Source organism: Cebidichthys violaceus, unplaced genomic scaffold (genome assembly GCF_023349555.1).
Source record: "Cebidichthys violaceus isolate CVI_PGR_0920_01 unplaced genomic scaffold, fCebVio1.0.p SCAF_49, whole genome shotgun sequence".
NCBI lineage: Eukaryota > Metazoa > Chordata > Actinopteri > Perciformes > Stichaeidae > Cebidichthys > Cebidichthys violaceus.
In genome coordinates, this window is record NW_027176694.1 from 1465224 (window position 1) to 1478589 (window position 13366).

General features: G+C 43.8%; 1 protein-coding gene across 2 annotated transcripts; it reads right to left on the minus strand.

Moving 5' to 3' along the window:
- Positions 1 to 472: 472 nt before the first annotated feature.
- LOC137887251 (galanin receptor type 1-like) lies at positions 473 to 12336 on the minus strand. 2 transcript variants are annotated; one of them, XM_068730094.1, is made up of 3 exons: positions 11310 to 12336; positions 11153 to 11218; positions 473 to 1501 (listed from the first exon to the last, which is right to left on the minus strand). In XM_068730094.1, the coding sequence occupies exons 1-3, from the start codon at positions 11970 to 11972 to the stop codon at positions 1181 to 1183; spliced, it is 1050 nt and encodes a 349-aa protein (XP_068586195.1). In that variant the 5' UTR covers positions 11973 to 12336; the 3' UTR covers positions 473 to 1180. The 2 variants fall into 2 exon arrangements, with proteins under 2 accessions (XP_068586195.1, XP_068586197.1); XM_068730096.1 differs by lacking the exon at positions 11153 to 11218.
- Between the last annotated feature and the right edge of the window lie 1030 nt (positions 12337 to 13366).

Genomic DNA, 13366 nt, shown 5'->3' on the forward strand with positions numbered 1-13366 from the left:
CGCCTTCAGGGCCTTTTTTTTCCCCCCCGTGTGTGGAGAATAGGTTTCCATAATAACAATCAGTCCAACCCGCTGACATGGAAAACATGTCATGTCACGTCACAAGTCAAATGTCCTTGTAACTGTTGAATTTCTCCAGTAGGGCAAACTGCTGAAGCGAGGGGAGGGGAGCAGTTTGACGCTGTTTCACAGGTCTGTTTTTTTTGGGGGTTTTAATTTGCCCAAAATGTATGACAAATCAGTCATCTTTGAAATAGTCAACAACTAGAGAGCTTTGTGCAACGAATACATTTAGCCCTCCAACTCTGAAGAGAACAACAGTGACATTTACAACATTAAAATTGTCTGAATTTACAACATGTACATTTACGACCACTTCGGAGTCACCAGGAGCCGCATTTCTTCTCTTTCTAAAGAGGCTAAAGCTGCCTCCAGTCTCCCCCCCCCCCCCCCCCCCCCCCCGCATCAAGCTATCCAAGCTAACACGTCCCAGACCCAGTGTCTCCACTGAACCGCACATCCAACCATCTAGTTCCTCACCAGAAAGCGCACAGGTTGACCCTCGTTACTGGGACTAGTTGGCGTCATCGTTGCTGAATTGAACAATTGCTTCCAATCCCTTGCTTGTTCCTAAAAGAGAAAGTAATCACAATTCTGTAAAATGTTACTAATCAATATCCAACACTGTTCTTCAGACGGAGAAGACGCATTCAAACAGCAGATGATAAATGCTGTCACAATAATAGTCTTGAAAAAAAGTCCACCAAATGAGATTTTTAATACTTTCCGAGTCTGAAAGCACAATGACCTCGTATTTTTTGATGTGATGTGACATATGTCTACAATCAGAATGAGTTTAAGGAGAGACGATCATTTCCCTGAGTTTCACACTCAACAGGATTTGTATCGTGAAAGAAGATCACAGAGTGAATAATCACGCCCTGAAGCCACGGTGGCTTTGTCTCCTCCCCCTCGGGTCCAGCTTCAATGAACAGCGCTCATGTGGAACAGTGTGGCTGCAGCAATGTCCGAAGCAACCGTACTTACCTACAAGAAAACAACCAACCACACACACACACACACACACACACACACACACACACACACTGAGGGCTCTGTCCCCACGACTTTACTTCGCCCTACTTTCCTTTCCATGTCACAGTCCCAACACCTTCGGCAGTCAGACGTTGGTGCAGTTGGTCGACGGCGGCGTGTCCGCCTTGCTGCGGATCTCCTTGACGTCGTTGAGCGCGGAGTCCCCGGCGCCGATCTGGCATTTGAACACCTGCTTGTACGCCTTCCTGAAGTTCTCCGACAGGAAGGCGTAGATGACCGGGTTGACGGAGGAGTTGCTGTACGCCAGGCAGTGGGCGGCCACCCGGAGCACGAAGGAGGCCTGGTTCAGCGGGAAGGTCCCGAACTCCACCCACAGGTGTACCACGTGATGAGGGAGCCAGGAGAGGCAGAACACCACCACCACCACCAAGACAGTTTGAGCAGTCTGGGAGCCACACATTGGGAACAGAGAGAGGAGAAGCAGAGGAGGACTTCAGTGACAATATCAATGCTGTACTCAGGTTTAAGTTATCAGGATAAGTGAATGAAGTTTGTCTTCTGTTTTTATTCTGTGGCTGTTTGAGTCTTTATTCTCATTCCATCGTGTGCTGCTGTACACCAAAATGTTGCCGTATATCATCTTCACTACTTTTTTCCCCACCTGTAGTTGGTGACATAATTTTTCTATTACTTTCACTGAATGACTCTGTGATTGCTATCTTTTAATACAGAGTGAACTTCCTCGCCAAGGTGAGACTATAAGGTCGGAGCTTACTCTGCAGCAGGTAAATACAACAACAAAAATAAACACTGAAATTCACCTGCGTTCACAAAAATCCATATCTGTTCTCTTAAGCTCCTAAATGATCCACTACGTTGGCCAGCTAGTGACTAAGCTTGTTCATCTGCCGTGTGGTGCAAGGGAATTACTGGATTCAACACTTTTCACCAAAAACAGCTGTCCGCTGCCGCTTGAAACGAAGCTGACAATAAATTGCGGATTTGAAAAACCAAAACAACGTGTAAAAAGATGCAAAAAAAAAAGCATAATTTAGTTGGTTGACTTGATAACATATGGGTTTGTTACTACGAGCGACCCCTTTCACACTGCACATCGTCATTTGCTCCATTGTTAATATGATAACATATAACGTGTGTAAAGTGCCGCTTTTACTTGATTTTATTATCTGTATTTCCTTCTTAAACCAAGTCTCATTCAGGGCCTTATGAAAAGCTTATGAAACTGTATTAAACTGAGTAGCGCCACATAAATCACATTACCCTGTTGACATTTCACTCGGCAGATAAGCAGCGATCCTGTAGACGTTTACATCGCCCTCATATCAGAAGTATGCACTTGCTCAGTAAATTCTATAGAACGTCTCATTCCAGTCTTGTACGCGTCTCCAGAGCTCCATAATAAAGGAGCGTTTCATCCGTAAGGCTTGTTCGGTCTTGATCTTTATAGGTTTAACACTGACTTGAATGTAATAAAATGTATTATATTCTTCGTGAATAATTCAAAGAAAGCTCCACTGGTAGAACCCGACAGACTGAGATCATTCTGCTCTGCTGCTCTACACAGCAGGACACGTTCTCTCTTCAATAGAACCGATCCTTATACAAGACGCAACAATAAGGTACGGTAAAAACGGGACGTACTGACAATGATAACCAGAGATATAAAACATGGAAACTTCATGTGACAATTATGGCAAAACCAAATTTATGGAACGTCTAAGAAAAAAAAAGTGGAGGGTGTTATTTTTCAGGCAAGGCTATCGGTAAAGCTGAAGCCTACAGCTGGGAAGTGTCCTCATAAAAAAAACTAATTACATGCTGTCTGATCTGCTGAGCCCCTCCACTGCATTTAGAAAAATAAAATAGAATAAATAAATCCCAAGGAGTCACAAAGTAATTAGAAATGCTGCTTCCTCTAGTTTTGTTCAAGGAAAGTTAGAAAGGACAAAATAAAACATGATACATGTCCAATCTAGCCATTTGAGAAATCAGAAATCCCATGATTTTGGTTTGATTTAAGTGTGAAGTGACACACAAGAAAGCTACAGAGTCATAAAGAATCATAAACGCAGCATAGCACACAAATCGGACATGAATAAACCGATGGCCGATGCTGAATTGTTGCTGCCGTATTTGAGGCTGCCGTAGTAACCAGACTCTACGATGACCAACGGAACCAATAGTCCCACTGCATTTCCCTTTGAGTAGCACAGAACAACATTCATTCATTCACACAGTGCTCAATGCTCCATATGCCCTGTGAATTCTGGGTAACACTCACTGGCGTTTTTTGCATTAGGGGCCCGTGGGGCACGGCCCCACTAGAGGGCGCTGTTGTACAGAAGAAGTTATAGGCCTTCCTATTGTTCAGACACAATAATGGCAAAACTTTACTTTTCTACTTCATAGATTTTTTCCCCATTTTTCATCATAGTCTGAATGAAATCTCTTCTCTAGAAAAATACTGATTTGTAGTGTGTGAATGTTTGAATGTGTGTTGGTGGGGCACTGCAGAGCTGACCCTACAGCCCTGGACCGACTATCCATACGTGCACGTGTTCAACCTGAACGTTCAGATCGTGAGTGGGGCCTGATGGCCAGGGACCCTACAAGCATCCCATTGGTTGATTTTAATACGTACACGTATTGCTAGCTAAAGAGGAACTGATATTGTGCATGCGTTAACGTTAGTGTTGACTCGTGTGGAATATCGAACTACAGTACGATTTAGAGCTTTACCAATGGAGCAAAAATTGGAAATAAATAAACATTTAGGACCACATCGACCAGATGACTTGATCATATCTCAAGAAGGACAAGATTAAAAAAACGAGTGGTCAAAAAAAGAAAACCTGGCTAACTGCTAGCATATCAAAAAAAAAAAAAAAGCTCCGCTCTACTTCCTGTGTCTTCTTTTCGGAGAGGAAACTGTCTGGACAGCAAGTGGACTTAAAGACACAAGAGTTGTGCATCGCATGTGCTTACAGGGAACAACCAACGTTGCCTCTCAGCTTGACGGTGCGTACAGACTGAAGAAAACAGGCATGTTCTTGGCAGAATTCTAACCTTTACAAAACTTTGCGGAAAGGGCAAACTACTGCCTTGCGTGGACGTGACGAGTCTGCCGGCTCATTAAACCCTGGCATTTTTAGATGCAGATTTAAGACGCCGGGCTAAGAAACCAATACGACGCTCAACCTTATTTAAAGGGCACTTGGGTTGCATGTACAATGGATGAGGTTGCTTAACAGCTGGCAGATGCACCTTTCATTGCTGTGCAGGCAGATGAGACCACGGATGGTCATAGTACTGCGCTGTATGGTAAACAAGGCAGTAACCGAGTGACCTGTCAAATGTCATGTTGGCATCTCTTGAGCCCCTGAACCTAACAAGCTCATAGGGCAAACATACGAGGGCGTGCATTAATAAGTGGAAGTATAGGTGGAGGTCAGACTCTTGTCAAAGAGCACTACTACTTCGTGCACTTTAATTAAACCCAACACTTCAACAAACCTGCTCAGCAAGACTTTTAGAGTTGAAAGTGCTTGTTGCTGATCTGTCAGCGTTCGCCACGTTTTTTCTCAAATTCAAGAGAACGGGGCTGCTCTTGCCGAAACATCAACTCGGCGCATCCCCCAGGCCTCCGGTGGAATATCAAAGGCAGAACAGTTAATGCCGCGCGGGAAGATCAAGGAGTGTTTGATGAGGTGACCGTCAACGAGGCCTGTGATCTGTCCATTCAACTGCTGGAACCAAACGTTCCCACAGCTGTTGCGGTTTGTTTCTGAGCTCATGCCACAAGTGGATATTCTATACAATGTATAAATGGATGCGGCTGGCATGGACACCTTCAAGAAGAATGTAGGAGCGTCTCAGCGAGCGAGATTGTGATTGTGCGACGAAAGCGGAGCGGAAGGGAATGAGGGGAGGGAAATCAACACGTACGCAATCATGGAAAAGGCCCGCCACACCGTTGTCAAGTCAAGTGGAGGAGAGGCTCACTAGAAATGACCGTTTTGATTGCAGCAAAACCCATTGATTGCAAACTTTTCCCGAAGTTTGTCAAATTATTTCCAGAGGTTGAACTTGAATGCGCTGTTAAACTACGGCCAATAACAAATAAGGCGAAAGCCGAAAACCCTCCGCCAGCGAAGTGAACCGAGCAAAGGCAACGCCGCATGAATAAAGACATTTACACGCAACAAGGAGGGTTGAATGCCCCGACTATGCTATTTATTGAAAATGAACTATTCCATGGACTGTTGTATTTTAATAGCAAGGTCATAGAGAAGTTTGCACACTTCAAGAAGTGAACTCCATCGGCGAGTCAAACGTATTATTCTTCATGTATCGACTGCTGTATTGACTGAAATGTATTCGCAGGGCGCCGCTCACTGCGTGCGTTTTGCTTTTTCTTTTTTTTTTTTTTTATTCTGATGGAATTTTGTCATCACAGCCGTTGGTGATATATTAGTCACAGCAAATGGCTGTGTGTCTGATATATCAACGCTATGTTTGGATTGCATCAATAAATTGTCTTTTTACGATTACTGCCTGGCCTCGCCAATATTTTCATACCAGAATCGCCAGAAGGTGTGATTTACGGAGCGATGGACAAATAGTTTACTTCCAGTAAACGCGGCCGACGGAGATCATTTCCACGACTTACGGCAAACTGCAATTAGCGGTTACTTTAGCAGCAAGTACATCTATCTGTGCGTCACTTTACTACTAAATTCCCTGTTGTCAGACTGACCTTATAACAGTGAAAGGCACCTGTAAGTCCCGATGGTTCCTCTGTAGTTGAGTCCTATGAAGTTGTTCATGACACAATTGGTCTCATGAAACGAGGGTTTATTGTCATTCTAGCACATGAAGCCAAATAGGTTCTTTTAAGTTTGTACCAAAAAAAAAAGCAGGAACCCTTTTCAAAGTAGACCCTCTGAATGTGACACAAAAGTGTTTTCCGCTGTAGTCGGTGAATGTGGGAACACTTCATGCTCGGAAATACTCAGGGTCATGTTACGTCTTTGTGTCGCTTGTCAGTGTAGCAGCGGTCGGCAGCTGTTTTCAGTAAAAAAAAAAACGCAAATAAAACCCGCTGCGCACTGCCTGCCTGTCACCAAACAGCAGACAGACAAAGTCAAATTAGGGACGAGCTGAACGTAGTGGAGAGGATCTGTAGAGCCGTCAGGAGTTGATGGAGGGTGAAACGGAGAGTGAATATTCGACTTCATTTCACCGCACGGTCATAAACAGGATTTCGGATGAATGCTAATGTGTCTCCGTCTGCTGGTATGTGCAAACGGACAACTGTTTGCTTCACAGGTTCTCATTAATAACGTCATTAAACGGTGCAATATATCAGTGTTGTTTGCTGAGCAGCCCCAAGTGGCCAAAAGCGTTTAATCAATAAAGACCATTAATGCGGTAGAATGCAGAAAGAAGAAAGTCGATATGGGAGGAAAAGCCTCACTGTGGGCACAGTTGATAAGCAGTATGACAGTAATGACAGCACATGTCATGTCTGGTGAAATGCTTCACGATCGTCATTCAAATTCTCACAGTCGATTGGGTCAACGGTCAATATTGTGCAGAGATATCAGCCCCACCAATGATAGGCAATGTGCACACACACACACACACACACACACACACACACACACACACACACACAGAGAGAGAGACACATAGGCAAAGACACAGTATCCAGGGAGAGGTTCCCACAGCGCAGCAACTTAATAACCGTGCTTTGTTTGTATACCCTCCATAACACATTCATATCTTCACCCTAACCCCCTGAGAGCCATCAGTTAGTCTAAAACAAACAGCAGCATCAACACAGGAAGACAGAACTAATAAAACGCCTCTCAGCCTCTCCTCTCCTCTCCTCCCACTCTGTCTTTACACTTTGTTATCCTGTTCTTGTCTTTACTTGTAATCCAGTTCTGTTGAAAGACAGCCGGTCCCTGTAGCGCATCAAATCGCTGATTAAAAGCTGTCAAGATGCTTTTTTATGTATTAAGTTAACAATGAATCAATCGTACTGCGTGTCACAGTTCGGTAATGCTTTCAAGAGGTGAAAGTAAAAGCTGGACGTCGGGACACGAGACAGGCTTTTGTCCTTAAAGGTGCAATGTGTAACGTCTCGCCACCTGCTTCAAAGAAATAAGAGCTAGTGTTTGTTACCTGACTAACAACACTGTGTTGACGTGACTTCCTGTCCCATCCTGAGTGGACTGACTCATAACTATGAACATTTAAAAAAAAAAAAAAAAAAAAAAAGCCACCAAACAAAATGATGCACTTCACTTTTGGGGATCCTCCCTACTGATGTGAGGCGCTTAGTTGGACTCTCCTGTGGGTTTGAGTTGCATTTTTGGGACGTAAAGGACTACTATCAAACCGCATATATTGCTAAATAAATTGCAACTTTTGAAATGTTCCTTTAATGTTACTTTAAAGTACCAGTGAAGCCACTGAGAATGCATTGCGTGTTGTTGAGTGACAGTTAGCATAGCAACACTCAGTGCAGGATAACGCTCGCTGAGCGTCTCCGTCAGAGACGAGCGGTTCGGTCTCTGAAGTCGTTCGGTCCTTAGCACTCCCTGTCTCAATTTACAGATGCTGTTAAGCAGTTTCAAGACGACTTGGCCATATATCCATTTTCCTAATTATCCCAAACCATCTGTGTGCTCCATCTGGATACCTGACTGACTCATCATTTAGAGGAAAACTCCCAAACCCACAGTGCTAATTGCTGGTTCTCTTTTTTCTTTTTTTTTTCTTCTGATATTCGATTTCTCGCTAACCAATCACTAGACGGCTACATATCCGCCTGAATCTACCGTCATTTTAAGTCGAGAAGTGATGCGTTGCCATGACGAGGCGCTATGTACCGGCGTTTTTTTTTTTTTTTTTTTAGAGTGGAGGGAAGAAAGTTAAAAGAGAAAGTTGGAGAAAACAGAATCGGCCTACGATGTCAAGCGATATTGAGAAGACACGCCGACAATATATTTCACATCTGGGACAATGAACGACGTCCGTGGCATTAGTTAGCAAAAGTTGCTAACAACGCTAACCGTGTCGTCTATTTTAAGATGCAGCCTGTTCTGTTCAGCTGTCTGATGAGGCTATACTTGGTTTGATAGCAGCAGCCTTTGTCGTACAGACCTTAGAGCTCGGCAGTCAACGTGTTAAACAGCTCGTTTGTTTCATCTGTACAAAAACCGAAGGGCAGCGGTGACTTTTCTCTTCCTTGACGTGAGATTGCTAGGCAACCAGGGGAGACTTCAGGAAGTCACTGCTCCCGGGCCGAGAAATAGTTCTTCACATCACCGTCCGTGTTGGTTTTTATTACGTTTCATGTTTTCGGTTATTATCCATCCATTATCTCTTAAATCTCTTAACTACTTAACCAAGGTGTGCTGGAGCCAATCCCAGTGGACCCTGGGGAGGAGGCGGGGCACGCCCTGGACGGTTGGGGCGTAAATCACAAGTTTCATCACAATGAGATGTTTTATTGATTTTTTTTTTTGGACAACAATACAATATTAGCTGGTATCACAAAGTCTGCCAAGATACGATTTTGATTTGATTCATTTCAGATCGATATGAGAAAATGTGATATGCCCAGTTTTATTACTTTTAAATAAGAAAATTGATAAGAGAATCGATCTGTTCTTTTTAAAAATAGATATCCTGTTGGTCACTATAAAGTGCAACATGTCTCATGTTTGCACTGTTTGAATGTTTAGCAATGAATGTTTGGTAATTTTTCATAAAAGGCGTATCTTTAATGTTGCAATATGTGTTGATGTTTTCACTTCACATCGTTTCTATCGGATCATTGAATCGATTATCAACACGCCCCTACTGGACAGGTCGCCATGACGATTTCATGGATTAAACAAACCAGATGTAACATCCAATATTATGAGCTCAAGAGGCGAGAGTGTGTTTACATTTTGTTAGACAATGGACTACATGTATGGATCACTTTTGTCCAAAGCGCTTTACAGTCTGTGTCACATTCACACAGACGGACACCGAGGGCAACAAGCCACCATGCAAAGCACTGGCCTGACCATCTGGAGCATATATAAGACTTCTGATGACTTCATGAGGAATATGTTCATTCAGTCTATAAATGTCCTCACAATATCCACGACTCGTTGTGACTGACCATGAAACACACTTTGTTCATCTACATTTCTATGAAAATGTCAAAAATGAATGAATCGATTATTTCAAAGGGTTGCAAATGACAATTTTAGATATTTTCATGTCTGGGAAAGAAAATTGTGATTAAATGAGTTAATAGAACAAGAACAAAAAGAACAAGAAATGATCAGATCTACTTGACTCACACATATTAATCATTGTCCATTGATTGTACAAGTTTATGTCCCATGTTATGCAATTAGTGAACACATTTAAGGAGCAGCAGTGTGTGCCTCGTGACAGCGACCTGCTGATTAAAGTGAAGAGGGTTAGCTCCAAAGTTAGCCACAACTTCGCTTCAGGCACACTTAAGATGAGCCAACTTTAGAGGTTATCCAGCTCTTCTCATTTTAGTGACAAGCCGCTCAGTCCTTAGCCCACACACACACACACACACACACACACACACACCCCTATACACACACAAACACACACACACTTTGCCGCAGAGCCTAACAGCTTTTCTGGCAGAAACCCTTTCGATTGAAGTTGTTGATGCCTTACTCAGATTGTGTGTGTGTGTGTGTGTGTGTGTGTGTGTGTGTGTGTGTGTGTGTGTGTGTGTGTGTGTGTGTGTGTGTGTGTGTGTGTGTGTGTGTGTGTGTGTGTGTGTGTGTCTGTGTGAACAGTCCGTTCTGACATTAGTTGTAGTTTTACACTAGCTATCCGGTTACATGATGTGTTCGTTAATGCAGTGTTTGCTGACTGTTTGTCTCAAAGCTGTCGGTGTAACATGTCCCCTGCGTATTCTCCATCAGTACTCTGCACAGCGGGATCAGTGTGTGACATTCCTGTTTTAAGCCTCAGTCAATAAAGCATGTATGTTGGGGATGGTGCGCATCAAAGCACATTCGCATTCTTTCACAGCACAAGGCCGTTATCAGACTGAGCGGCTGTGAAAGACGACAGGCAGGCAGACAGACAGACAGGCAGACAGGCAGGCAGGCAGGCAGGCAGGCAGGCAGGCAGGCAGACAGACAGACAGACAGACAGACAGACAGACAGACAGACAGACAATCAAGCAGGTGACAACAGATAACTGGCTCTGAAGCTAGATGACCGTGAATCCACCGGGTATAATGAAGGCTGGATGGAGATTTGATTGCACATCGCCTTTTAGACCCACTTTGCTCAAGTGTGCCGTATGCACAATAACATTAATATTCATAATTTTGTCCTTGAGGAACAACAGAGACGATGGGAGCCGTTTCCTTTGACTGCCTTTTGAATTGGAGGAAACTGCGTACGGTGCAGACACATTATCCCATCGCCGAGGAACGTGCACAGGACTGCGGGTCAGGTTATGCGATATTCATATTATCTTCCTAAAGACCGGGAACACTGACTGACCCCTGCTTAAAATCAAACCATATGTGAGCAAAAGAAAAGGCTGCTGCTCAGTGAAGTGTATGACGGTGCATGGATCCAGATATATAGGATATTTCAGTTCAGCTCCAACTTCTTTAAAAAAAAAAAAAAATATGTAAAGGATGACATCTTTTCATCCTCATCATTGGAAACGTGATCATCGTGGCAGATCATTCATTTTGAATTCAAGTGTTCAGGTGGTCACTTATTTGTAAAAATGTGTTTTATGACTCGAATTTTTTTTTTCCTAGATGAACTTCAAATTGTAACATTTCAGAGTCATATTTTATTTGATTGTATTTTGTTTATTATTTTAAATCCAACATATTCTTAGTAAGTCAGCAGGTAACAACTCCTCCCATCTTTGCATCTTATCCAGTGTTTATTTAGTGTTTTGTTTTTTCCTGATTACAGTCGGACAAGTTTGCCAGCATATGGCCGTGACACCCCCGCTCTCACCCCCGAAGCACAGCTTAATACGTACCTTTTTCTTTGACGCCTCTGACTTTTTGGACATATTTCTTAGTTTTTTGTGCAAGTGATTTAAAACCTGTAAGCAAGGAAATAGAGGTAAGACATGTGTTGGATTGCGCAGACATGTCCACAGTCATTCCACGACCCGTGCCAGGAGCTCTCCTTACCTTTGCGTAACAGAAGGAAATCAGCAGCAGAGGCAGGACATAACCAAACACGAACGTGCACACCACGTAGACCTTCTTCTGGTTCGGGGGCCACACTTCCCAGCAGAACGTGTGATTCTGTCCGCTGTGGAAAATGTTCTGGTAATACATGACTGGCGCAGCCATGGCCAGGGAGAGTATCCAAATCACCACCACCCCGATCAGAGCGTGCCGCGCCACCCGGATAGAGGAGGACTTTCTGCAGTGCACGATGGCGATGTATCGGTCCACGGACATGGCCGACAGGGTGAAGATGCTCACCAGCATGGACACGGTGAAGAAGTAGTGGATGAATTTGCAAATGAAGGCGCCCAAGACCCACGTCGGCAACATGTAGACGGTGGACTGGAAAGGGATGCAGAAGAGCAGGTAGGACAGGTCTGCGATGCTCAGGTTGAGGATGAATATGTTGGTGGTGCTCCGTGGCTTCCCCGGTTTGCTCCGGGCCAGCACGGTGATCACCATGGAGTTGCCCAGCACCCCGAGCGAAAAGATGACCCCGAAAACCAGCAGCGTGATAAAATTATCCGTGCCGATCCCGAATAAAAGTTTCTGGTCCTCTTCCTGCGCTCTGCTGAGGTTCCACGGCTCCTCCAGGAGCCACACAGACTCCGACAAGTTCATGATTTATTATGTTTCCCCCTCTTTAGATGAACTTAAAACGCTGCAAAAAGAATGTACCTATGAGAGGTCTTCGCCCCGCTGCTGCTGCTGCTGCTGCTTCATGACAGTTTTAAAAGCCAGGGTGTGTGGTCCGGTGCGTCTCCATGAGCTTTTCTTCTTTCTTTTATCTCAAGGTTTCGCTAAAAGCCCCGCTTTATGCTTTCACCTCACATTCGTAGTACATATGTAAACGATCCTATCTTCCTCTCTGTACGGCATATGCATCGGCGTTGCCACCGCGCGTCTTGGAGCTCGTCCTGGTGCGCACCTGATGCGTACCTGATGCGTCTGCGCACCGACCGCGCTTATCCACTCTGAAGCCTATTTCTTCGCTGGCGGACTTTTTCTCCCCCCCCCCCCCCAAAAGTATAGAAGGGGCTGGGCTGTGTCATTCGCGTCAGCGCCCAGTGGAGCCTACCGCCTCCCGAGAGATGCTGATGGGGGGGAACAAAAGGAATCGTTTAGTTTCTGAAACCACTCATATATAAATTGGATGCCAAAGGCCAATGCTATTTTCTAAGTCAGACTTGATTAGTTCTGACACGTTATCCCTCGGGTGACAATGTTACTGTGATTATTCGACTGGATTGCCCAAAATTGCTATGTAGAACACAACAATCCCGTTTGACAGCCCGGCTGATTGCATTATTTGTCTTTTGTCATGAAGGAGAAATATGCTTTCTAAAAAAATAATACAATTGTATGGCTATAATTTTGATGTGTGTGCGTTTAGTAAAAAAATTATTATATTTAAGCAGATTGTGATGTGCTTTCATCACAAAACTGCTAGGTGGTTCCATAAGGATCCATATAATCAAGTTACCAAATATGAAATAAGATATTTGGGGATTCTGAAATGAACAGAAAAAAAAGATGCGTCGTCTTTTTCACCAAAAGCCGTGCTGAACTCCCTCAGGATGAGCAGACTGTCCAGATAACCAAAGTGTCATTTCGAGGTCCAATTTTTTGAAATGTGCTCCAGTTTTTGATGACATTTCTTTTGTGCAAACTATTGTTTTTTTTTTTTTTGTAAACTGTGATGGAAAACCCTCTATTCCATGGTTCACTGATAACACACAATGTGTGAACCATGTCTCTGGCCATGTGCAGCTATCTGACGGGATCAATCAGAAGTCTTACATACATGTTGTATTACTATTGAGTAACCTGACGTTCCTCATTGTTTATTAAACCTGTTAATCATTTAGTCTGTAAGCTGTTTGAAGAAAGTGAAAAATGACCATCACTGATTTTCAGATTTCAAGTTGACGGCTTGATGAAGTATTCTGTCCATCCTACAGCACATACTGCAGTATACTTTGTTTAAGGTAAAAGTTCTGCATTCAAAGTCTTAC